At 42.1% G+C, this 17,492-nt stretch overlaps 1 protein-coding gene across 6 annotated transcripts in view; it reads right to left on the reverse strand.

The window, feature by feature from the left end:
- Positions 1-17,064, reverse strand: part of Atp11c (ATPase phospholipid transporting 11C) — a 219,714-nt gene extending 202,650 nt beyond the window's left edge. For 5 of the 6 annotated variants that reach the window (XM_045140444.1, XM_045140442.1, XM_045140445.1 and 2 more), the window contains exon 1: positions 16,202-16,357. In XM_045140444.1, the coding sequence (XP_044996379.1) occupies positions 16,202-16,228 (27 nt within the window). In that variant the 5' untranslated portion in view covers positions 16,229-16,357. Of the gene's footprint in view, positions 1-16,201; positions 16,358-16,999 lie in introns of those variants that run through there. The other variant, XM_045140441.1, reaches the window with a different exon arrangement.
- Positions 17,065-17,492: the final 428 nt, after the last annotated feature.

The following is a 17,492-nucleotide window of genomic DNA, read 5'->3' on the forward strand; positions in this document are numbered from 1 at the left end:
TGCACTACACTCAAATCCAAATGGATCAAAGACCTCAACATAAGACCAGAAACTCGAATTCTACTGGAAGAAAATTTAGGAAATACTTTCCATGATATAGGAATGGAAAAAGACTTCCTGAACAAAACCGCAGTGGCTCAAGTTCTTAAACAGTCACTCAACCAATGGGATCATATGAAGCTGAAGAGTTTCTTACAGACAAGCATATAATAAGCAAAGCCAATAGAATACCCACAGAATGGGAGAAAATATTTGCAGGTTATCCAACTGATAGAGGCCTAATCTCTAGAATCTACAAAGAACTCAAAAGTCTAAACAATAAGACGACAAATACTCCACTCACAAAATGGGGCACAGAGTTTAACAGTCAATTCATAGAGGAAGATATACAAATGGCAAACACACACCTAAGAAAATGTTCATCATCCCTAATCATCAGAGAAATGCAAATTAAAACAACTATGAGATTCCACCTTACCCCAGTAAGGATAGCCAACATCAAAAAAATCAAATGAAAATAAATGCTGGCGAGGATGTGGAGAAGCAGGAACAGTCATTCACTGTTGGTGGGAATGTAGGATGGTACAACCACTTTGGAAAGCAGTATGGAGACTCCTGAAAAAGCTGACTATAGAAATACCAACAGACCCAGTTATACCCTTACTGGGCATCTACCGTAAAACCTTCAAACCACAGGCCAGAGAGATTTGCTCAACCATGTTTGTAGCGGCTCAATTCATAATAGCTAAAAGCTGGAATCAACCCAGATGTCCATCATTAGAAGAATGGATAACAAACATGTGGTATATCTACACAATGGAATTCTATACAGCAGTAAGAAAAAAACGACATAAAGAAATTTGAGGAAAAATGGTTGAACCTGGAACAGATCATTCTCAGTGAACTTACCCAATCACAGAAAAAAAACTGACACATAGTCTCACTCATCTACAACACCTAACCTGAATCTACCCAAGATACCTTACATACCCAGCAAGTACCTCATGGACTAGACAATAGGATGGATGCGGCGGGTGGGGAGGGCATTGAAGGGTGGAAAACAGTAATCCGGACCCAAACGGCAATGGTACCATAAAATTCTACTTCCTAAAAGACAGACCAAATGGCTGAACCTTCACTAGACCCTTACAGGAAACACCTGAACCACAAGACACTGGAGAGGGTAGGATCAAGACTAACCTAAATCTTCTACATCTTCCCTCCCTCCCTCTAACTCTTGTATATTAGTTATGTTGTTCCTCAATTTCTTAGTGGTCACTGACCTGTAACCCCCACTTCCAGCTTGGGGCTACCATCCACAATGAGCTTTTGATCAGAGAAAACTACAAGGTTTCCCAAAACAATGACAGACTTCTGTCAGAGTACTTGATGACCCACCAAAGGTCAGTGGTAAGACCCTATTGCTGAAGACTCCATACGCAGCTGACACGTAAAGTGGAATGGCATGGCTGGAAGCCAGGAAAGAGTCAGTCCCCAGACAGTCAGTGTGTCTAGTGCCAGAAGGTGCTACATGGGTGACTGGGGGAAATGACCAATATCTCTCCAAGCAACTCATTGTCTAACATAATTAGCAACAAATTACGTGATGTGATTGCCCACACAAGTGCAATAGTGGCACACAGCCATGGTGGGGAACCAACTGCTCTTGATTCGGTTAACTGATCACCTCAGTGGCACAATACCCATAGCTAGAGCTGTGAAACAAGTCAGAACCATACCCAAACATAAGCCCACTCTCCAATATCAAGCTATCATCAATCATGGGGTACAAGAGGGCCTACACCTATTAAACTCTCTATAAAAAAGTAAGGGTTATTTCATTTGTCCTGTTGCTAACTTACTCTCTGTTGGAGAATCTGCTTCTCTTTTTCAGATAGATGCAGATCCTAAGGAGAGAGCCACCCCATCATACCTCAAAAGGGGCCTGACTTACAGTAAGGACAATTGTCGAAACAAGAAAGGGTGATGTTTTCCTAATGAACCGGATACCAGCACAAAGAGGAAGGAGACCAACACAGAGAAAAATCAACTCCTACCAAATCAGAGAGCTAAAGCCTCAGAGGCCCCCAACACCTCAGCACTGAAGCAGACCAAGAATGAACCCAACATGGCTCAGGGAAGTTTTGCAGAAGAGGGGGCAGAAAGAATGTCAGAGTCACATATTGGGTCATGATATGCAGAGACATTTATCATACCAATAACTGTGGCCTAACTCCACAATGCACAACCCATTTACATCAACAAAGAGGGTCCAATGGGAGGGGGTAGATCATGGATGAGCCTAAACAATGGTACCAAACTGCCTGTATTTGCTGAAAACTAATAAATTAAATTTAAAAAAAAAAAGCCCAGACAGATTTGTGGGTAGAACCTATACCCTCTAAATTGACTATTTTCCCTGATTTATGTGCTATAAACTTACAATAACCCTGTACCACTTCTCAAGTAATTTCCTCCTTTGCTAATGAGGTTTTCCTCCTAAAATCTCTCAACCTTCCATCTTCTGGGTCCCCAAAGGCCCAATTCACAAGTTACCTCCTCTATAAGGCTGTCTCCAGCCACCTCCTTCTAGAAAAGATGCAGTGCCACCTTCAGAATTTAATGCATATACTATACAAGTGGAATAGACAGCCAGGTATAGTGACACAGTACCTTTGAGATGGAGGCAGGAGGATCAGAATTTTGAGGCAAGCCTGGGCTACATGAAACCCTGTCTTAAAAAATACACCAGTGTTGGGAGATGGCTTAGCAGTTAAAGTTGTCTGCTTAAAAGCCTGCTGACCTCAGCTTTCCAGGACCCATGCAATGTCAGACACAAAGTGACACACAATCTGTAATCTAAATGCACCTACGGCAGTGGGAAACAGAGCCACGACAATCCCAAAGCTAGCAGGCCAAACTGAAGCATGCAGTGGCAAATAAGAGATGGTGCCTCAAAAGGTCAAAGGAAAGAACAAACATCACTAAGGTTATACTTTGACCTCCACAGATGTACAATGGCACATACATACCATACCATAAACATCATATGTACACCCAATTAAATTTTTAAAAAAGGAATAAAAAAGGACACTAATGACTTACCCATGTATGGATACTGTTCATATATGTATGTCTTCTGTCTCTTCTACAAAACTACAAGAACAGAGTCATGCCTCAAATTCTCCACAACAATTAATAAGCCATGCTTATTAAAAGAAAGCTTATAATTCATGTGAATATTTTAAGATTAGAAGCCTATGCTGGGCATAGTAGCACATGTCTATAATCCTAGCTACTTGAGAGGTTGCAACAGAAGGAATGCTTGTGGCCAGTTTGAGACCATCCTAGGCAACACAGCAATACACTGTATCTCCTTTTAAAATTTAAAAAAAGGAAAGAAATAGAGCTAAAGTAAATTAAATAATGTACTATGGGGTCCCTCAACCCATATTACTGGAAACTACATTAATTATGACACTTAAAGGATGCCCTCATTTCTCACACGAGAGGTGCAGTTTACATTATCTACTCTGCCCAGCTCCCACTTACTTGTGACAGATCCCTCCTGGATTCTATTCCCTGGTATGTAGAATTGTTAAATCTTCCAGTGTGGTATCCTTATGTATTCATTGCTGAAGTCAGGCAAGAATTGTTATTTTCCTTTAATCAGTAAAATAGGACCCCGGTTCGAGGCTCGGTTCCCCAGGTCCCACGTTAGCCAGATGCACAAGGGGGCGCACGCGTCTGGAGTTCGTTTGCAGTGGCTGGAAGCCCTGGCGCGCCCATTCTCTCTGTCTCCCTCTATCTGTCTTTCTCCCTGTGTCTGTCACTCTCAAATAAATAAATAAATAAATGAACAAAAAATATTAAAAAAAATATACAACACAATATAATGCAATATGCCTGCTATGTGGAACAGTACTACCCAAAGAATCTTAATGTTCACAGGCTATGAACAGAAGCTATCCATGTACAGAAGGAGATATGGTAAGGGCACAGATGAATGTTGGGAATGTGGACAAATTCACAGAACGAGGAGAGATTGGAGCAGCAATGAAAGTCAAAATGGGAATCCACGAACTTGGTGATGCTCCAGAGAGGAAACCAGCAAGTGTTGACGCTAAACTGGCAGAAACATCAATACTTCCTGGCTCCCCCACTGGGTGCATCAATTTACCACTGACAGGTTACTCTTCTGCTACAAGTGACAAATAGTGAATACTGTAAACAATATGAAAATGACATATAATTGGGAAACATGGCTGTGAATAGTGATGAAAAGCTGTGATTGCTAGAAGTTATCGAACTCAACTCTGTTGCTCATTATCTTAATGACACTGGAAAGTCATCTCTCTTCAATATCAATATTTCATAGCAATAATGTGTAAATTATTCTATTCTTTAAAAAGGTCTGATTGGCCAGGAATGGTGACGCATGCCTTTAATCTCAGCACTCAGGAAATAGAGGTAGGAGAATTGCTGTGAGTTTGAGGCCAGCCTGGGACTACAGAGTGAGTTTCACATCAGCCTTACTTAGTGTGAGACCCTACCTTTAAAAAAAAAAGGGGGTCTGATTATAAAGCTAGCCCTTGGCTAGTGGCTGAGGACTTGGATTTCAGGTGGGTTCCTATCACTCTCTGAGAGTAATATTGATGTGGCCAAATGTGGTGGTGTACATTTGTAATACCAGCAATCAGGAAGCTAAGGTAAGAGGACTATATCAAGTTTGAAGGCAGTTTGGCCTATGTAGTGAGTCCCAGGTCCACCAAGGCTACATAGTGAGACCATTTCAAGAAATTGTTTTAAATAGTAGTATGATGTGCTTAAACTTTTTGTATAAATTAATACTTATGCTGAATACCTATTTTCTTTCCACAGGTGTCAAATTTTAGTACAATGTAAGTACAGGGTACCTAAATGAAAGACTTCCAAATTAAAAAAAAAAAAATGGCACTGAGATGCTACCAATTTCATGACAGACAACATTTTACACAAGTTGTCACAACTTACTGAAGAAATGAAGCATGTATTGCATGACTTTTATATTGGAAACTTGTGCATGGCTTCCTCCAGACTACCCCATGCATCTTTTCTCTTTGCTGACTTTTCTTTTGTCCTTTCATCGTATTAACAGCAATGAGAACACATATACGCTAAGTCTTGATTCTTGCCAGTGAATCATGGAATCGAGAAATGGCTTTAGGATATAGTGGAGAATAATATAACAGATATATTTCCAATATCCTCATAAACTATGAATGTGAGAATTTTGTAGTCAAAGATACTTAAATACAGATAATAAACAGAGTATGACACAAAACAATTATTTTAATGTTTATATTATATGTGCTCCCAAATTATACCAGACCTAAGAACCACCAAGAGTGCTAATTAAAATACATTTTTCTCGAACCTATTATCTGAGACTTGAATGCAGTAGATCTGAGGCTAAGAAAATCTTTATTTATAATAACTATTCAAGATTTTTTATGCCAGTAGTCCAAGGATCATATTTTAAGAAACATTTTGAGAATGAGGAAATAGCTCAATTGGTAAAGTGTTTGCCTCCCAAACATGAGCACCTGAGTTCAATTCCCAGTACCCATGAAAAAAGTCAGGTGTGGTTGTATATGCTAATAATCCCAGCAGTAAGGAGGTGGAAACATGAAGATCCCTGGAGATCACCTGCTAGTCAAATTAGTGAGCTGCAGGACAATGAGAGATCCTGTCTCAAGAAGAGTTAGACAACATTCCTGAGGATCATAGCCAAAGTTGTCCTGACCTCCACACATACATACACATGTATACCTGCACACAGACGTGTTCAAACAATTGTACATGCATGCATAAATACATGTATACCACACAAATGTACATACAACACATGCAAAATAATAAAAAAAAAACACTTTGAACTGGGCCTGGGCCCAGTAGTGCAGGCTTGTAGTACAATAGTACAAGCTATTTGGGAAGCTGAGACAGGAAGATTGGAAGTTCAAGGCCAGCCTGGAAAGCTTCGGGAGACTGAGTTTTGCAATTTTTAAGAATGTAAAAAGAGACTGGAGACATTTTATTGTGCAATAGTGACCCACAGCCATGGTGGGAAACCAACTGCTCTTGATTTGGCTAACTGATCTGCTCATTGGAACAGAACCCACAACTGGAGCTGGGAAACAAGTCAGAATCATATCCAAAAATGAGCCTGCTTTCCACTATCTCTCTTTCTGTAAAAAAAAAAAAAAAAAAAAAAAAAAAAAAAAAAAAGGGTTATACCATTTACTAGTGCTAACTTTACTCTCCATTGGAGAATTTTCTTCTCTTTTTCATATAGATGCAGATCCTAAGGAGAGAATCACCCCATCATACCTCAAAAGGGCCCCAGCTGAAACAAAGAATAATTGGGGAATCAATCAAGAGTGCTGTTTTCTTGGTGAACCTGGTACCAGCACAAGAGTGAAGGAGATAGACACAGAACAATCAACCCCTGCCAAACCAGATGTCCAGAGACACATAGGCTGCCAAGACTTCATCACTGAAGCAGACCTAAAATGAACCCAACGTGACTCAGAGAAATTTGTGGGAGAGGGGGTCGGAAAGAATGTCAGAGCCACACGTTGGGTCATGATACACAGAGACATTGCCTCCTACCCATAACTGATGGCTAACAACCCCACAATGCATGACCCATATTCAACAACACGGAGGGTCCCTGCGGAGGGGGAAGGACAGGGAGGAGGCTAACAATGGTGCCAACTTGACTGTATTTACTGAATACAAAACTAATTTAAAGAGAGAGACATTGGAGAAAAAATTTCATGGCAGAGTGCTTGCCAAACATGTGTGATTGCCTAGGTTCAATCCACAGAACTGGGGGGAAAATGCTATATATATAGGCCACTACTTGCAGTGGCCAATTTCTGAAACTATCTAGTATGGCAAAGCAGAAGTTGCAGTGACCCTTTTAACAAGGTTGAAACATTATTTCACAACACAACTACTTCCAAATCCTTCACAATCTTCAGTTCATCTACCACCTACCTTTGGCCCTTTTATTTGAGACAGGGTCACATGTAGCCCAGAGACTGTCTTCTAAGTCACCATGTAGAGGAAGTTAGCTTCAAACTACTGATCCTCTGGCCTCTATCTCCCTAGTGCTATGATTACAGGTTTGCACCACCATGCTGTTTGTTCTGCCTTCTTGCTACATGTAGTTACCCAGTTGATGGTAATTGGATAAAAACAGAAGTACCTTATCTTCTCATCAGGAAATATGCTAAGTGGTATCTGGAATTCAAACAAAGGACACCTACCACAGTGAGTCAAATAATATAAAGGAGCTAGGTGTACATGTAGTAGCACACTCCTACAATCCTAGGACTTGGGAAGCTAAAGCAGGAAAGTTGAGAGTTTGAGATTAGCTTGAGGTACATAGTAAATTCCAGGCCAAGGTAGGCTACACAGTGAAGCCAGGCCAGATGAGCTACATAGTGAGACCCCTATTTCAAAAAGAAAAAAAAAAAAGAAGAAGAAGAAGAAAGTTCATGGAGACTTAACATTGTGGCTTTGGCTTTCAAAACAGACTTTTTTTTTTTTTGGATTTTTTGAGGTAGGGTCTCTCTCTAGCCCAGACTGATTCACTATGTAGTCTCAAGGTAGCCTCGAACTCATGGCAATCCTCCTACCTCTATCTCCAGAATGCTGGGATTAAAGGTGTGTGCCACCACACCCGGCTCAAAACAGATTTTCTTTATTTTTTTTGTTGTTTATTTTTATTTATTTATTTGAGAGCAACAGATGGAAAAAGAGGCAGAGAGAGAGAGAGAGAATGGGCGTGCCAGGGCCTCCAGCTACTGCAAACTCCTGATGCATGCGCCCCCTTGTGCATCTGGCTAACGTGGTTCCTGGGGAATTGAGCCTCGAACCAGGGTCCTTAGGTTTCACAGGCAAGTGCTTAACCACTAAGCCATATCTCCAGCCCTCAAAACAGATTTTTTAAAAATATATATATTTTATTTATTTATTTGAGAGAGCAAGAGATAAAGAAGCAGATAGAGACAAATGGTGCACCAGGGCCTTCAGCCACTGCACACAAACTCCAGATGCATGTACCACCTTGTGCATCTTGTAAATCCTGGGGAATTGAACCTGGCTCCTTTGACTTTGCAGGCAAGCAAGCACCTTAACCACTAAGCCATCCCTCCAGCCCTCGAAACAGATTTTATGTAGTGGTGGCAACAGAAAAAATGTGTTATCAACTGCATTAATCAAAAAGTATATGAAGCCGGGCATGTGGCGCATGCCTTTAATCCCAGCACTTAGGAAGCAGAGGTAAGAGGATCACCATGAGTTCGAGGCCACCTTGAGACTACATAATGAATTCCAGTTCAGCTTGGGCTAGAGTGAACCCCTACTACCTCAAAAAAAAAAAAGAAAGAAAGAAAGAATTTATAGTATAGTAATATCTTTTTTTTTTTTTTTTTTTTTTTTTTTTTTTTTTTTTTTTGGTTTTCCAAGGTAGGGTTTTGCTCTAGGTCAGGCTGATCTGCAATTCACTATGTAGTCTCAGGGTGGCCTTGAACTCACGACAATCCTCCTACCTCTGCCTCCCAAGTGCTGGGATTAAAGGTGTGCAGCACCATGCCCAGCTAGTAATGATAATATCTTATGCAATGCCAAGAAAGGGAAAGGGTTGAGGGTTATCTTTCTAGTGAATAGAAAAAATAGCCTCAGTATACAGAAAACGTTTTCAAATCACTTAAGTGGGCATGTAGTCATTTTTATCCTATTCAAAATAATAATGTAGTAGACTGTCTTGAAAAGTTACTACTTTCACCTCTATAACATTTTTCTTTAGTTCAGTCTAAAATCCAAACTTCTTGGTGGCTGCTTTCAGAACTAATCATTTTCCAGCAGTTACTAATGACTCAGTCAATGTTGTTAATTCAGTTCAAAACAATTCAGTAAGTACTTATTGCATATCTACTAATTACGTGATGCTGTGCTAGCAAATAAAACCATTGTCAAGAACCCTGATCTGATTTTTTCCTAGAAAACACTGATGAAGAGGACGGGATTAGGAAAGTATATCACCTCACCACTTCAAGCTAACATAAAATAGAGGAGTCTAAAAAACAAGATAGTTGGTTGAACACAGTAGACCTCACCAATCTTCACATATTCTATTAAATATAGGACAAGAAATCAATGGTGGTCTGTCATTCACAAATGCTGATTAATCTCCTAAATCTGGACATTGCTTCTAGATCAACATCATCTATAAACCACATCTTCTTTTACAATCAAGAAGTCAGCCAAACCAGCCATCCATCCATATTCTGCAGTAATTGGGAACTGTCTGCCAATGTACCAGCAAAGGGTATCCTGTGCCCACATCTGCAGTGCTAAACATTCATCTATCATTAAGCTGCAGTAATGTTAACATATGCTGTCGCTCTACTAAAATGTTTATTTTTATGATCACTGTTGATCTTCATTTATACCAGGCCAAGGTGGTAAACCTTAAGTGAATAGAAATAAACTTGAGAACAGCAACCAATTAGCCTACGGAGGCCAGAACTCTCCTCCATCAAACCAGACATCAGAAGTTCATGTTCATACAGATAATATACAGGAAAATTAAATATCTGGAAGAGAAAATGTATTTTATTTTGTAACTTCTATGTTTATCCTCTTTTTAAAATTTTTCATGTACTTATTTGCAAGGAGAGCAAAGAAAAATGTGAATGAATGAAATGGGTGCACCAGGGTTAGTGCTACTGCAAACAAACTCATGAGCCAGTTTGTGCATCTAACTTTACATGCGGATTGGGGAATCAAAACCAAGCAGTTAAGCTTTGTAAGCAAATGACTTTAACCACTGAGCCATCTCACCAGCCCTGTTTATCCTCTTGAGAGAATTGATCAACCATGATAGATAAGCAGTCTACTTTGATTTTTTTTTCCATCACACCTGTATTTGAATTTACACAACAGCTAGTTCTTAGTGTATCATACAGACAAAATAAGGTTAGTTGAGGTTTTTCCAGGAGATGTTAGCCATATAGTCCTAGCATTTTAGTATGGAACTAAGCTAATTGGGACAGCTGCATCAATATAAAAATGGCCAGATTCACCTGCCCCAATCTCACCTCTGCTAAAAGTCCATTAAATATCGCAAACTACCCAGCATATAGCCACTCAATAATACCTATTAAAAGGGTGAAATAGTGGCTAGAAGCCCTGGCGTGCCCATTTTCTCTCTCTCTACCTCTCTCCCCCTCTCTCTCTCTCTCTCTCTCTGTCACTCTCAATAAATAAAAAGGAACAACAACAAAAAAAAAAATTTTTAAAGGGTGAAATGTTAGCAACATTCACAAACAAAATCAAAACCAGGGAACCTTCACTGAAAGTATGTAGGAGACATTCTGTTTCAGGTTGCTTAATCAATAAAGCCAGACAGGCGGGGAGGGGGGTATAAAACTTGTTTTCGTCTGCATAAAGAATTTTTTCAGGCCAGACATGGTAGTACATGCCTTTAATGCCAGCACTCATCAAGCAAAGTCAGGTGGAATTTCCCAGACTTTCAGACCAGCTATGGCTACATAGCAAGACCCTTGAAGAAGTAGAGAAGGGGCAGAAAAAAACAGGAGAGGAGGAAAAAGAGGAGGAAGGAGGAGAGACTGCTTTACTTCAAGTTGCAGTGGAATACCATCTATATGCAAAGGGCAATTTGCTATGAATAGCAAAGGTGTCAAATGCAACAAACTATCTGGTAGTCAAACAGCCAGAACATAGCAGACTGTACAATCTATTAATGCTATAAAAAAGACAAATAATAAGTATGCAGAAGAAACATTCATAAAGACCAAATTTTGTGGTATATCACAAATTATATTTAGAGCAATCACCATACCTTATATATTATAGTCATGAATGTAATAACTGAAGTGTCGCAAGGGAGAAGTATTGTCAGTCTTGCTCATGATATGCCCCAAAGACCTACCACAGTGCCCAGTACATAGTAAGTACTTAGTATGTGCTGAATGAAATAATGTTACCAATACAGTAAAATGGCAGAAGCATGTAGCAAATATACTATAGTAAGTATAACTTCAAATATTAGATACATTTATTCTACTTCTTAGAAACACTGTCTAAGAAGTAAAGACACTATGAATTGTCTCTGTCCCAAGTTGCTTTCATTCTAAAACAGTCTTTCTCAATTGGTGTTCCCCTTCCAGATGCTTAGGAAACTAGTCAATATATTACAAACAATGCATGCCCTAGAGAATTAGGGCTTACCACTTGAGAAAGACTGGTCTAGGGAGCCATACAAATTTAAGGGAGGGACAGGAGAGATGGCTTAGTGTTTAACCACTCTCCTGTGAAGCCTAAGAACCCCAGTTCAAGGCTCTATTCCCCAGGACCCACATAAGCTAGATGAACAGGGTGGCACATGCATCTGGAGATCGTTTGCAGTGGCTGGAGGCCCTAGCGCGCCCATTCTCTTTCTGTCTCTCCCTCCCTTCCTCCCTCCCTCCCTCCCTCTCTCTCTCTCTCTCTCTCTCTCTCTCTCTCTCTCTCTCTCTCTCTCCCTCTCTCCCCTTCTCTCTCTCTCTCTCTCTCTCTTTGCCTCTTTCTTTCTCTCTCTCTGTTGCTCTTAAATAAATGGATAATAAAAAATTTGAAAAACAAAGTTAAGGGCAATTATAATGCAATATAAGAAGGTTGCTTTTAGGTAGGGATAAGTTCAACTATCAGACTTGTAAGTACATAACTACGTGGTAGAAGCCAAGAAGTTCAGACCTTTGTAATAGTGGTGTAAATGTAAACATGCTGCAATATATACATATTTTGCTAAGCATAACAAAATAAAATCACTATGTTTCACACTCAGTAATGCCAGGCCAAGTTTATTAGGGAAGTAAATAGAAAAATGTTTCTCTGACAATTTTACCAGAAAGCCAAAAGGTTATTTATCCTAAAAAAACAATTATCTAAATTATTTTGTCAATTGCCTTTATATATTGGTTCATTAATTCTTTTTTTTTCATTTTTAGTCTTAAATTTTCATTTTTTGATTTTAAACTTTATTTTTTAAAATTTTGTTTTTTGAGGTAGGGTCTCACTCTAGCCCAAGCTGACCTGGACGTCTCAGACTGGCCTTGAACTCAATGATTCTCCTACCTTGGCCTCCACACCTGACTTAAATTCTCATTCTTCTTGATATAGACTGATTTCTTTCCAGTCTCTCAGGGAAGACATTTTCTGAATGTTATTGCTATATGCCACATGCTTTATGGAACCAAAGCAGTTTGAGGGCTTCTACATAGACAGAAATTTATTCCAGTTTTTCACACTCACAATAACCTTTCATTATCAATGATCTAGAAATTCATTACTGTTAAGTGTCTGACAAGCTAAATTGACAGCATCCACTTGACAAAAATAGCTAATCTACTTTATCAAGAAATGTGTTATAGCCGGGCGTGGTGGCGCATGCCTTTAATCCCAGCACTTGGGAGGCAGAGGTAGAGGCCACCCTGAGACTACATAGTTAGTTCCAGGTCAGCGTGGACCAGAGTGAGACCCTACCTCAAAAAAAAAAAAATGCGTTATTAGCTTCATTAGCATGAAATAGTTTAATAAGCCAAAAAGAGAATTCATGTTAGATTGTCAATAAACCTTTAAGGCTATGGATTACAAAATCTATATAGAATTCTAAAATTCCTATACTCACTAGAAATTAATGAAACAAGATAATACAGAAGTCTATGACCCTTAAATCTCAACTAATCTGCACTTCCAATTAAACATGCCTTTTACGGAAATAAGTTAAAGATATGAAGGTACTGCTACTTGTTGTATTCATGGAGATGTGGACTGGGAAAAGGTAGTGCTCTGATTGAACTCAAGAGACTTTTGACTCTTAAATCTCTTAAGACATTACCTACATGCCTAAATCCCAAAATGCTGTCCACTAAATCTACCAATCTCTCTTTACCTCAAAATTGTCAAAAAGGGCTGGAGATATGGTTTAGCAGTTAAGGCACTTGCCTATAAAGCACAGAGACCTGGGTTCAATTCCCCAGTATCCATGTAAACCAGATACACAAGTTGGTGCATTTGTCTGGAGTTCATTTGCAGTGGCTTAAGCACCTGGCAAGCCCCTTCTCTCCCTATCTGCCTATCTCTCAAATAAATAAATATTTTTTAATAGTCAAAAGATGGGCCTTGTTGTATATGCTTGTAATCCCAGGACTAGGGAGGCTGAGGCAGGAGGATGGAAAGTTAAAGACTAGTCTAAATTACAAAACAATACCCTGTCTGTCAAAAAGAAAGAAGAGGGGGAGGGAATTAACATGGGATATTTGTTTATAATCATGGAAAATGCTAATAAAAATTAAAAAATAAATAAATAAAATAAAAAGAAAGAAGAAAGAAAGCTATCAATTGGAAACTCATATTAGCTGTTGTGGATCACTCCCATAATCCTAGAACACAGGAGGTGGAGGCAGGGGCATCAGGATTTCAAGGTCATACTCAGCTATGTGGTGAGTTTGAGGCCATCCAGAGCTACATGAGACCTTGTTTCAAAAATTCAAAACAAAAATTATAATTAATAAGATAGGGAAGGACCACAATTACTTGTGCAAAGATGTCAAGTCATGGCTGTATCTTTAAAAAGTGCAATCAATCACTGTTTCTTTTAGCTTGAAAATAAAGAGAACCTAGGGGAAAAATGACTTTTTAAAAAACAACACAACCACCACACTGATTTATAGAGATGATGATGTGACTCCTAAGATAGTCTTAACTCCCATATTAGGTTAAAAATACAAAGAAAGATCTATTTTAGTATGTACTTCTCTATTGTTCAAGTCAGCAAGTACAATCAACACTACTATAATTTAATATTCATAGCCAATTTCAGAAACATATAGGACTGCCAAAATGATGTAATTGATTTTGAAAGGAATTCATAGTCCTAGCTCTAAAAATATTAAAAGAATAACAAGGATACCACAGAATTTGGCCTACATCTACTTTGCTATGCCAGTCTGAACCTTCCAACTAAATCTTTAATTTAGTGATCTAGCCATTTAAACAGGAGTACACCTTAAAGAATCTGGGCCAGGCAAAAAATTAGAACAGCATTGGGTTTACTAATCTAAGGGATCTAGGCCCCCAAATTCAAAAGCATTTTTTATCAATTAATGTGGTCAGTCCAGTGATTTGCAATTTAATCCTTATGCTCTGGACAGAGATAGAATTCCTAAGAACCAGCTTACTGCACGGGTACAAATTCCTGGGACTTATCCTTACCATAGTCATAGTTGTGCAGGAAAATGTGAGCAGTTGAATTTCTTAGTTTAAACAATGAGGTCAAAGATCCCTTCAGTATGAGCAAGGGATTGTCTGCAGAGATCTAGGTAGAGATGCAAAGTTCCAGCAATCTGGCAACTCAGCAACTGCTGCAAATTCTACTGCATGCCCTAGCTCTGCTGGCCAGCATTGCTTAATTTCTATACTCTGATACAACGCAGATCACTCTAAGCACAAAATGAAATCAAGGGGGAGTTTAGACCAACACTTGGGTCATGCAATTCCAAATACTCAAATCTTTTAAAGAATGGGACTTTGAAATCTCTATTTGAAAGCAACAAGATCAGTTGTTTTCTAGCGTAAGTGTCCAGTGAAGGTTATCCTTTTCCTAAATTCTACAATTAACTTTCTTGTCACTTTTCACTTTTTGTCACCTCGAAACAACACTTCAAAATAACAAGAACCTATGTGAAATAGAGCTTTGAGGTACAATGGTTTTTTACACTATCAAGGTAAATAAACGTGATAAACAAATTTTAGTTACTTGCTTCAGCAAAGCATCCAGCACATGCCATTGCCTATGCATTTTAAGATACATTTATTTTCTTTGGCACCACAGATAAATAATTGGCCCCAAATTCATTGCTGAGTGAAATATTTAACAGAAATATAAGTTAGCACTACTAAGCAGGTATCCTGGATGTATGACTGTTAGCCAGGGCAAATTTACGGAAGTTTCAAATGCAGGGGGAAAAAATTAGAGCAAATTCACCTTACTTATAAAAATATGTCAATAATGTTAGAGTATCTAGCTGCATGAAAAGAACCAAACTATCAAGTTCTCTTAAATCTATCCTATGAGCAAAGGGGGAAGCACTGAACACATTTTTCCCCTAAGTACAGAGAAATCAAGAATTTGAAGATGAACCCTTCTTTTCGCATAATTGGCAGAAATAAAATCTTATTCCCGCCACCTCCTCTGGCAATCAAGGAAGTTGCTACAAACAGCAGCATATAAGTAACTGGCCCTTCCTCTGCTTTCTTAAGGTACCCTCTGAGAGTAAACAGGTTACTCAGAAAAGTCAGCAGTGGCCAAAAAGCGCATTATCCCAGGCCAAACTCCCACAGAAATGCATTTTTCTTTTCAGGGGGCTGGGAAGGGGAAACGTATCCAGAAGAGCCCAGTGGAAGCCCATGCTTTCCGCGGGCTGGATCTCCGCAGCGCCGGGGCGACTGCCCGCGCGCATGCCGGCCTCCCGCAGCCCACGGTGCCCACGGCCCTCGCTTGTGCTCAAATGCCCTCAAGGTGAGCTTCGGGCTGTCTCAAAGTTTGCCAGGCCTCTGGTCAGCAGCCGCCCAGTCGCCCGAGCCGAGCCTCGGGCGAAGCCAACCGGGTGCAGCCCCAGCGTGGAGCTCCCTCGACCCCCAATCCCAGGTCCTCTTCTGGACCACAGTGACAGATCTAGGTTTCCCTCCATGTGCTCGTGGCAGGGGAAACAAAAGAAAGCTTCCTCCCTGATCATAAAACGCCATCTTCCACTAATTGGCAAACTGAGCAACCCCCCCCCACACACACCCGGAGGTCTCCCGGCAAGTGCCGCTGCTTCCAGCTCCAGGGCGGCCCCGGGTCGGAAACAGAGTTCCGAAGAGCCCGGAGACGCTGGGCTGCACTAGTCTGGAGGGCAGGGGTGGGACAGCCCAGAGCCCCACCTGTCTCCCCACCCGGCAGCTCGCCTCAGTGAAGATGGAAAGGTAGGGAATGGGGGAGGGCTGGGACGCGTCCCACTTGTCCCCTCAGAAACTGGATGGGAGGGACCCTCGAAAGGAGCAGCCACCCACCCGGTACGCGTGGAGCCGCGGCGAGTGTACTTACCAAACGATTCAGGGTCTGACGGAACATCGCGTCCACGGCGGCCGGAGCCGGGTCGTACTGGACTGTCTGGGAAAGCGCCGTCCACAAAACACACTGCGGCGTGGGCCGGCGGCGCAAAGCGGACAGCTAGGCGGGCTGCCCGGCCGGCCACCAGCCCCGCCGCCAGCCCTCCTCGCGAGCCTCGGCGCTCCCCCGCCCGCCGCCTCCCGCGCCCCGCCCCGCCTCTTCGCAATCCGCCCCCAGTCCCCGCCCGCCAGGCCCGGGGGTGGCGGCCCCGTCGCTCCCCCTTATCTGACCCCAGCACCGCCCGCCCTCCGCTCCCGCCGCAGCCCGCCGAGAAGCGAGCCCGGCGCGCGGGGGAGGGATGGCGGAGGAGCGCTAGGCTCCTCCCGCGGGGAGCAGGGCGTCCCAGTCTCTACCCACCCCCCTCCCGAGCGGGGACCCGGCTCCCCGGTATCTGCACTCTTCCCGGCTACCCGCCGGCCTCGCCTCAGTCTCACACTACTGGTTCCTAAATGCCTGTCAGGAGCCCCAAGCCTTCCTTATCCCAGCCCTAACTCGTCCGTGGAGCCGCTACTCTCGCAGCTCTTCGTCCGCCCCGCGCTTTCCTCCCGCGCTCGCTCGGGCAGAGGAGCCCCGGCACAAGCCGCTTCCACCCCGCGAGGCCGCCGGACTCCCCGCTCCCCGGCCCCGGCCGGGCTCAGAGGAAAGTGTGTGCACTGGCGGGGTACTGTGGGGCGCGGCCGGTTACAAGATCCATTTCTTCTCAGAACCCCGAGGGTCTCCCTTCCCACGTACGCCGTTGCCCTTCCTCGGTTTGTTTAGTTTTGTTTTTTCTTTCGTCCTGCCTCCCCTTCGGAGCCCTCTTACTTCCACTTTCTCTAGGAGGTTGTAAAGTCGGGCTTTGTGTCGTTGCTGCTGCGCAGCAGGGCGGGATTTCCCTGCCTTCCCCTCCCTCTTGCCCCCCCTCCGCCTACAACTCCCGGAGCAGCCTGGGAGTTGTAGTCCAGCTGGCCTTACTTCGCTTGATCCTACGAGCTGGGAGCTCCCCCACATGCCTGTCTGGGGTTTGCCCAGAAGGGTTGCTTGAGGAAGCTGCTGAACCTTTGGGTGGAACCGGGTTTTCCTTGCAGGCTTGGTGTGGAAGTCACATACACTCATTAGATTCTTAGCTCTGGGATTTGGGGAGGATAAATTACACGAAGCCCTGAATGTTGGGAGCTTTCCCTAGAATGCAAAATGCACGTGCTGAGAAATCCTCCATGCCCTCAGTCCCTAGCGAAGAAGGACC

Source organism: Jaculus jaculus, chromosome X, assembly GCF_020740685.1.
Source record: "Jaculus jaculus isolate mJacJac1 chromosome X, mJacJac1.mat.Y.cur, whole genome shotgun sequence".
Lineage (NCBI taxonomy): Eukaryota > Metazoa > Chordata > Mammalia > Rodentia > Dipodidae > Jaculus > Jaculus jaculus.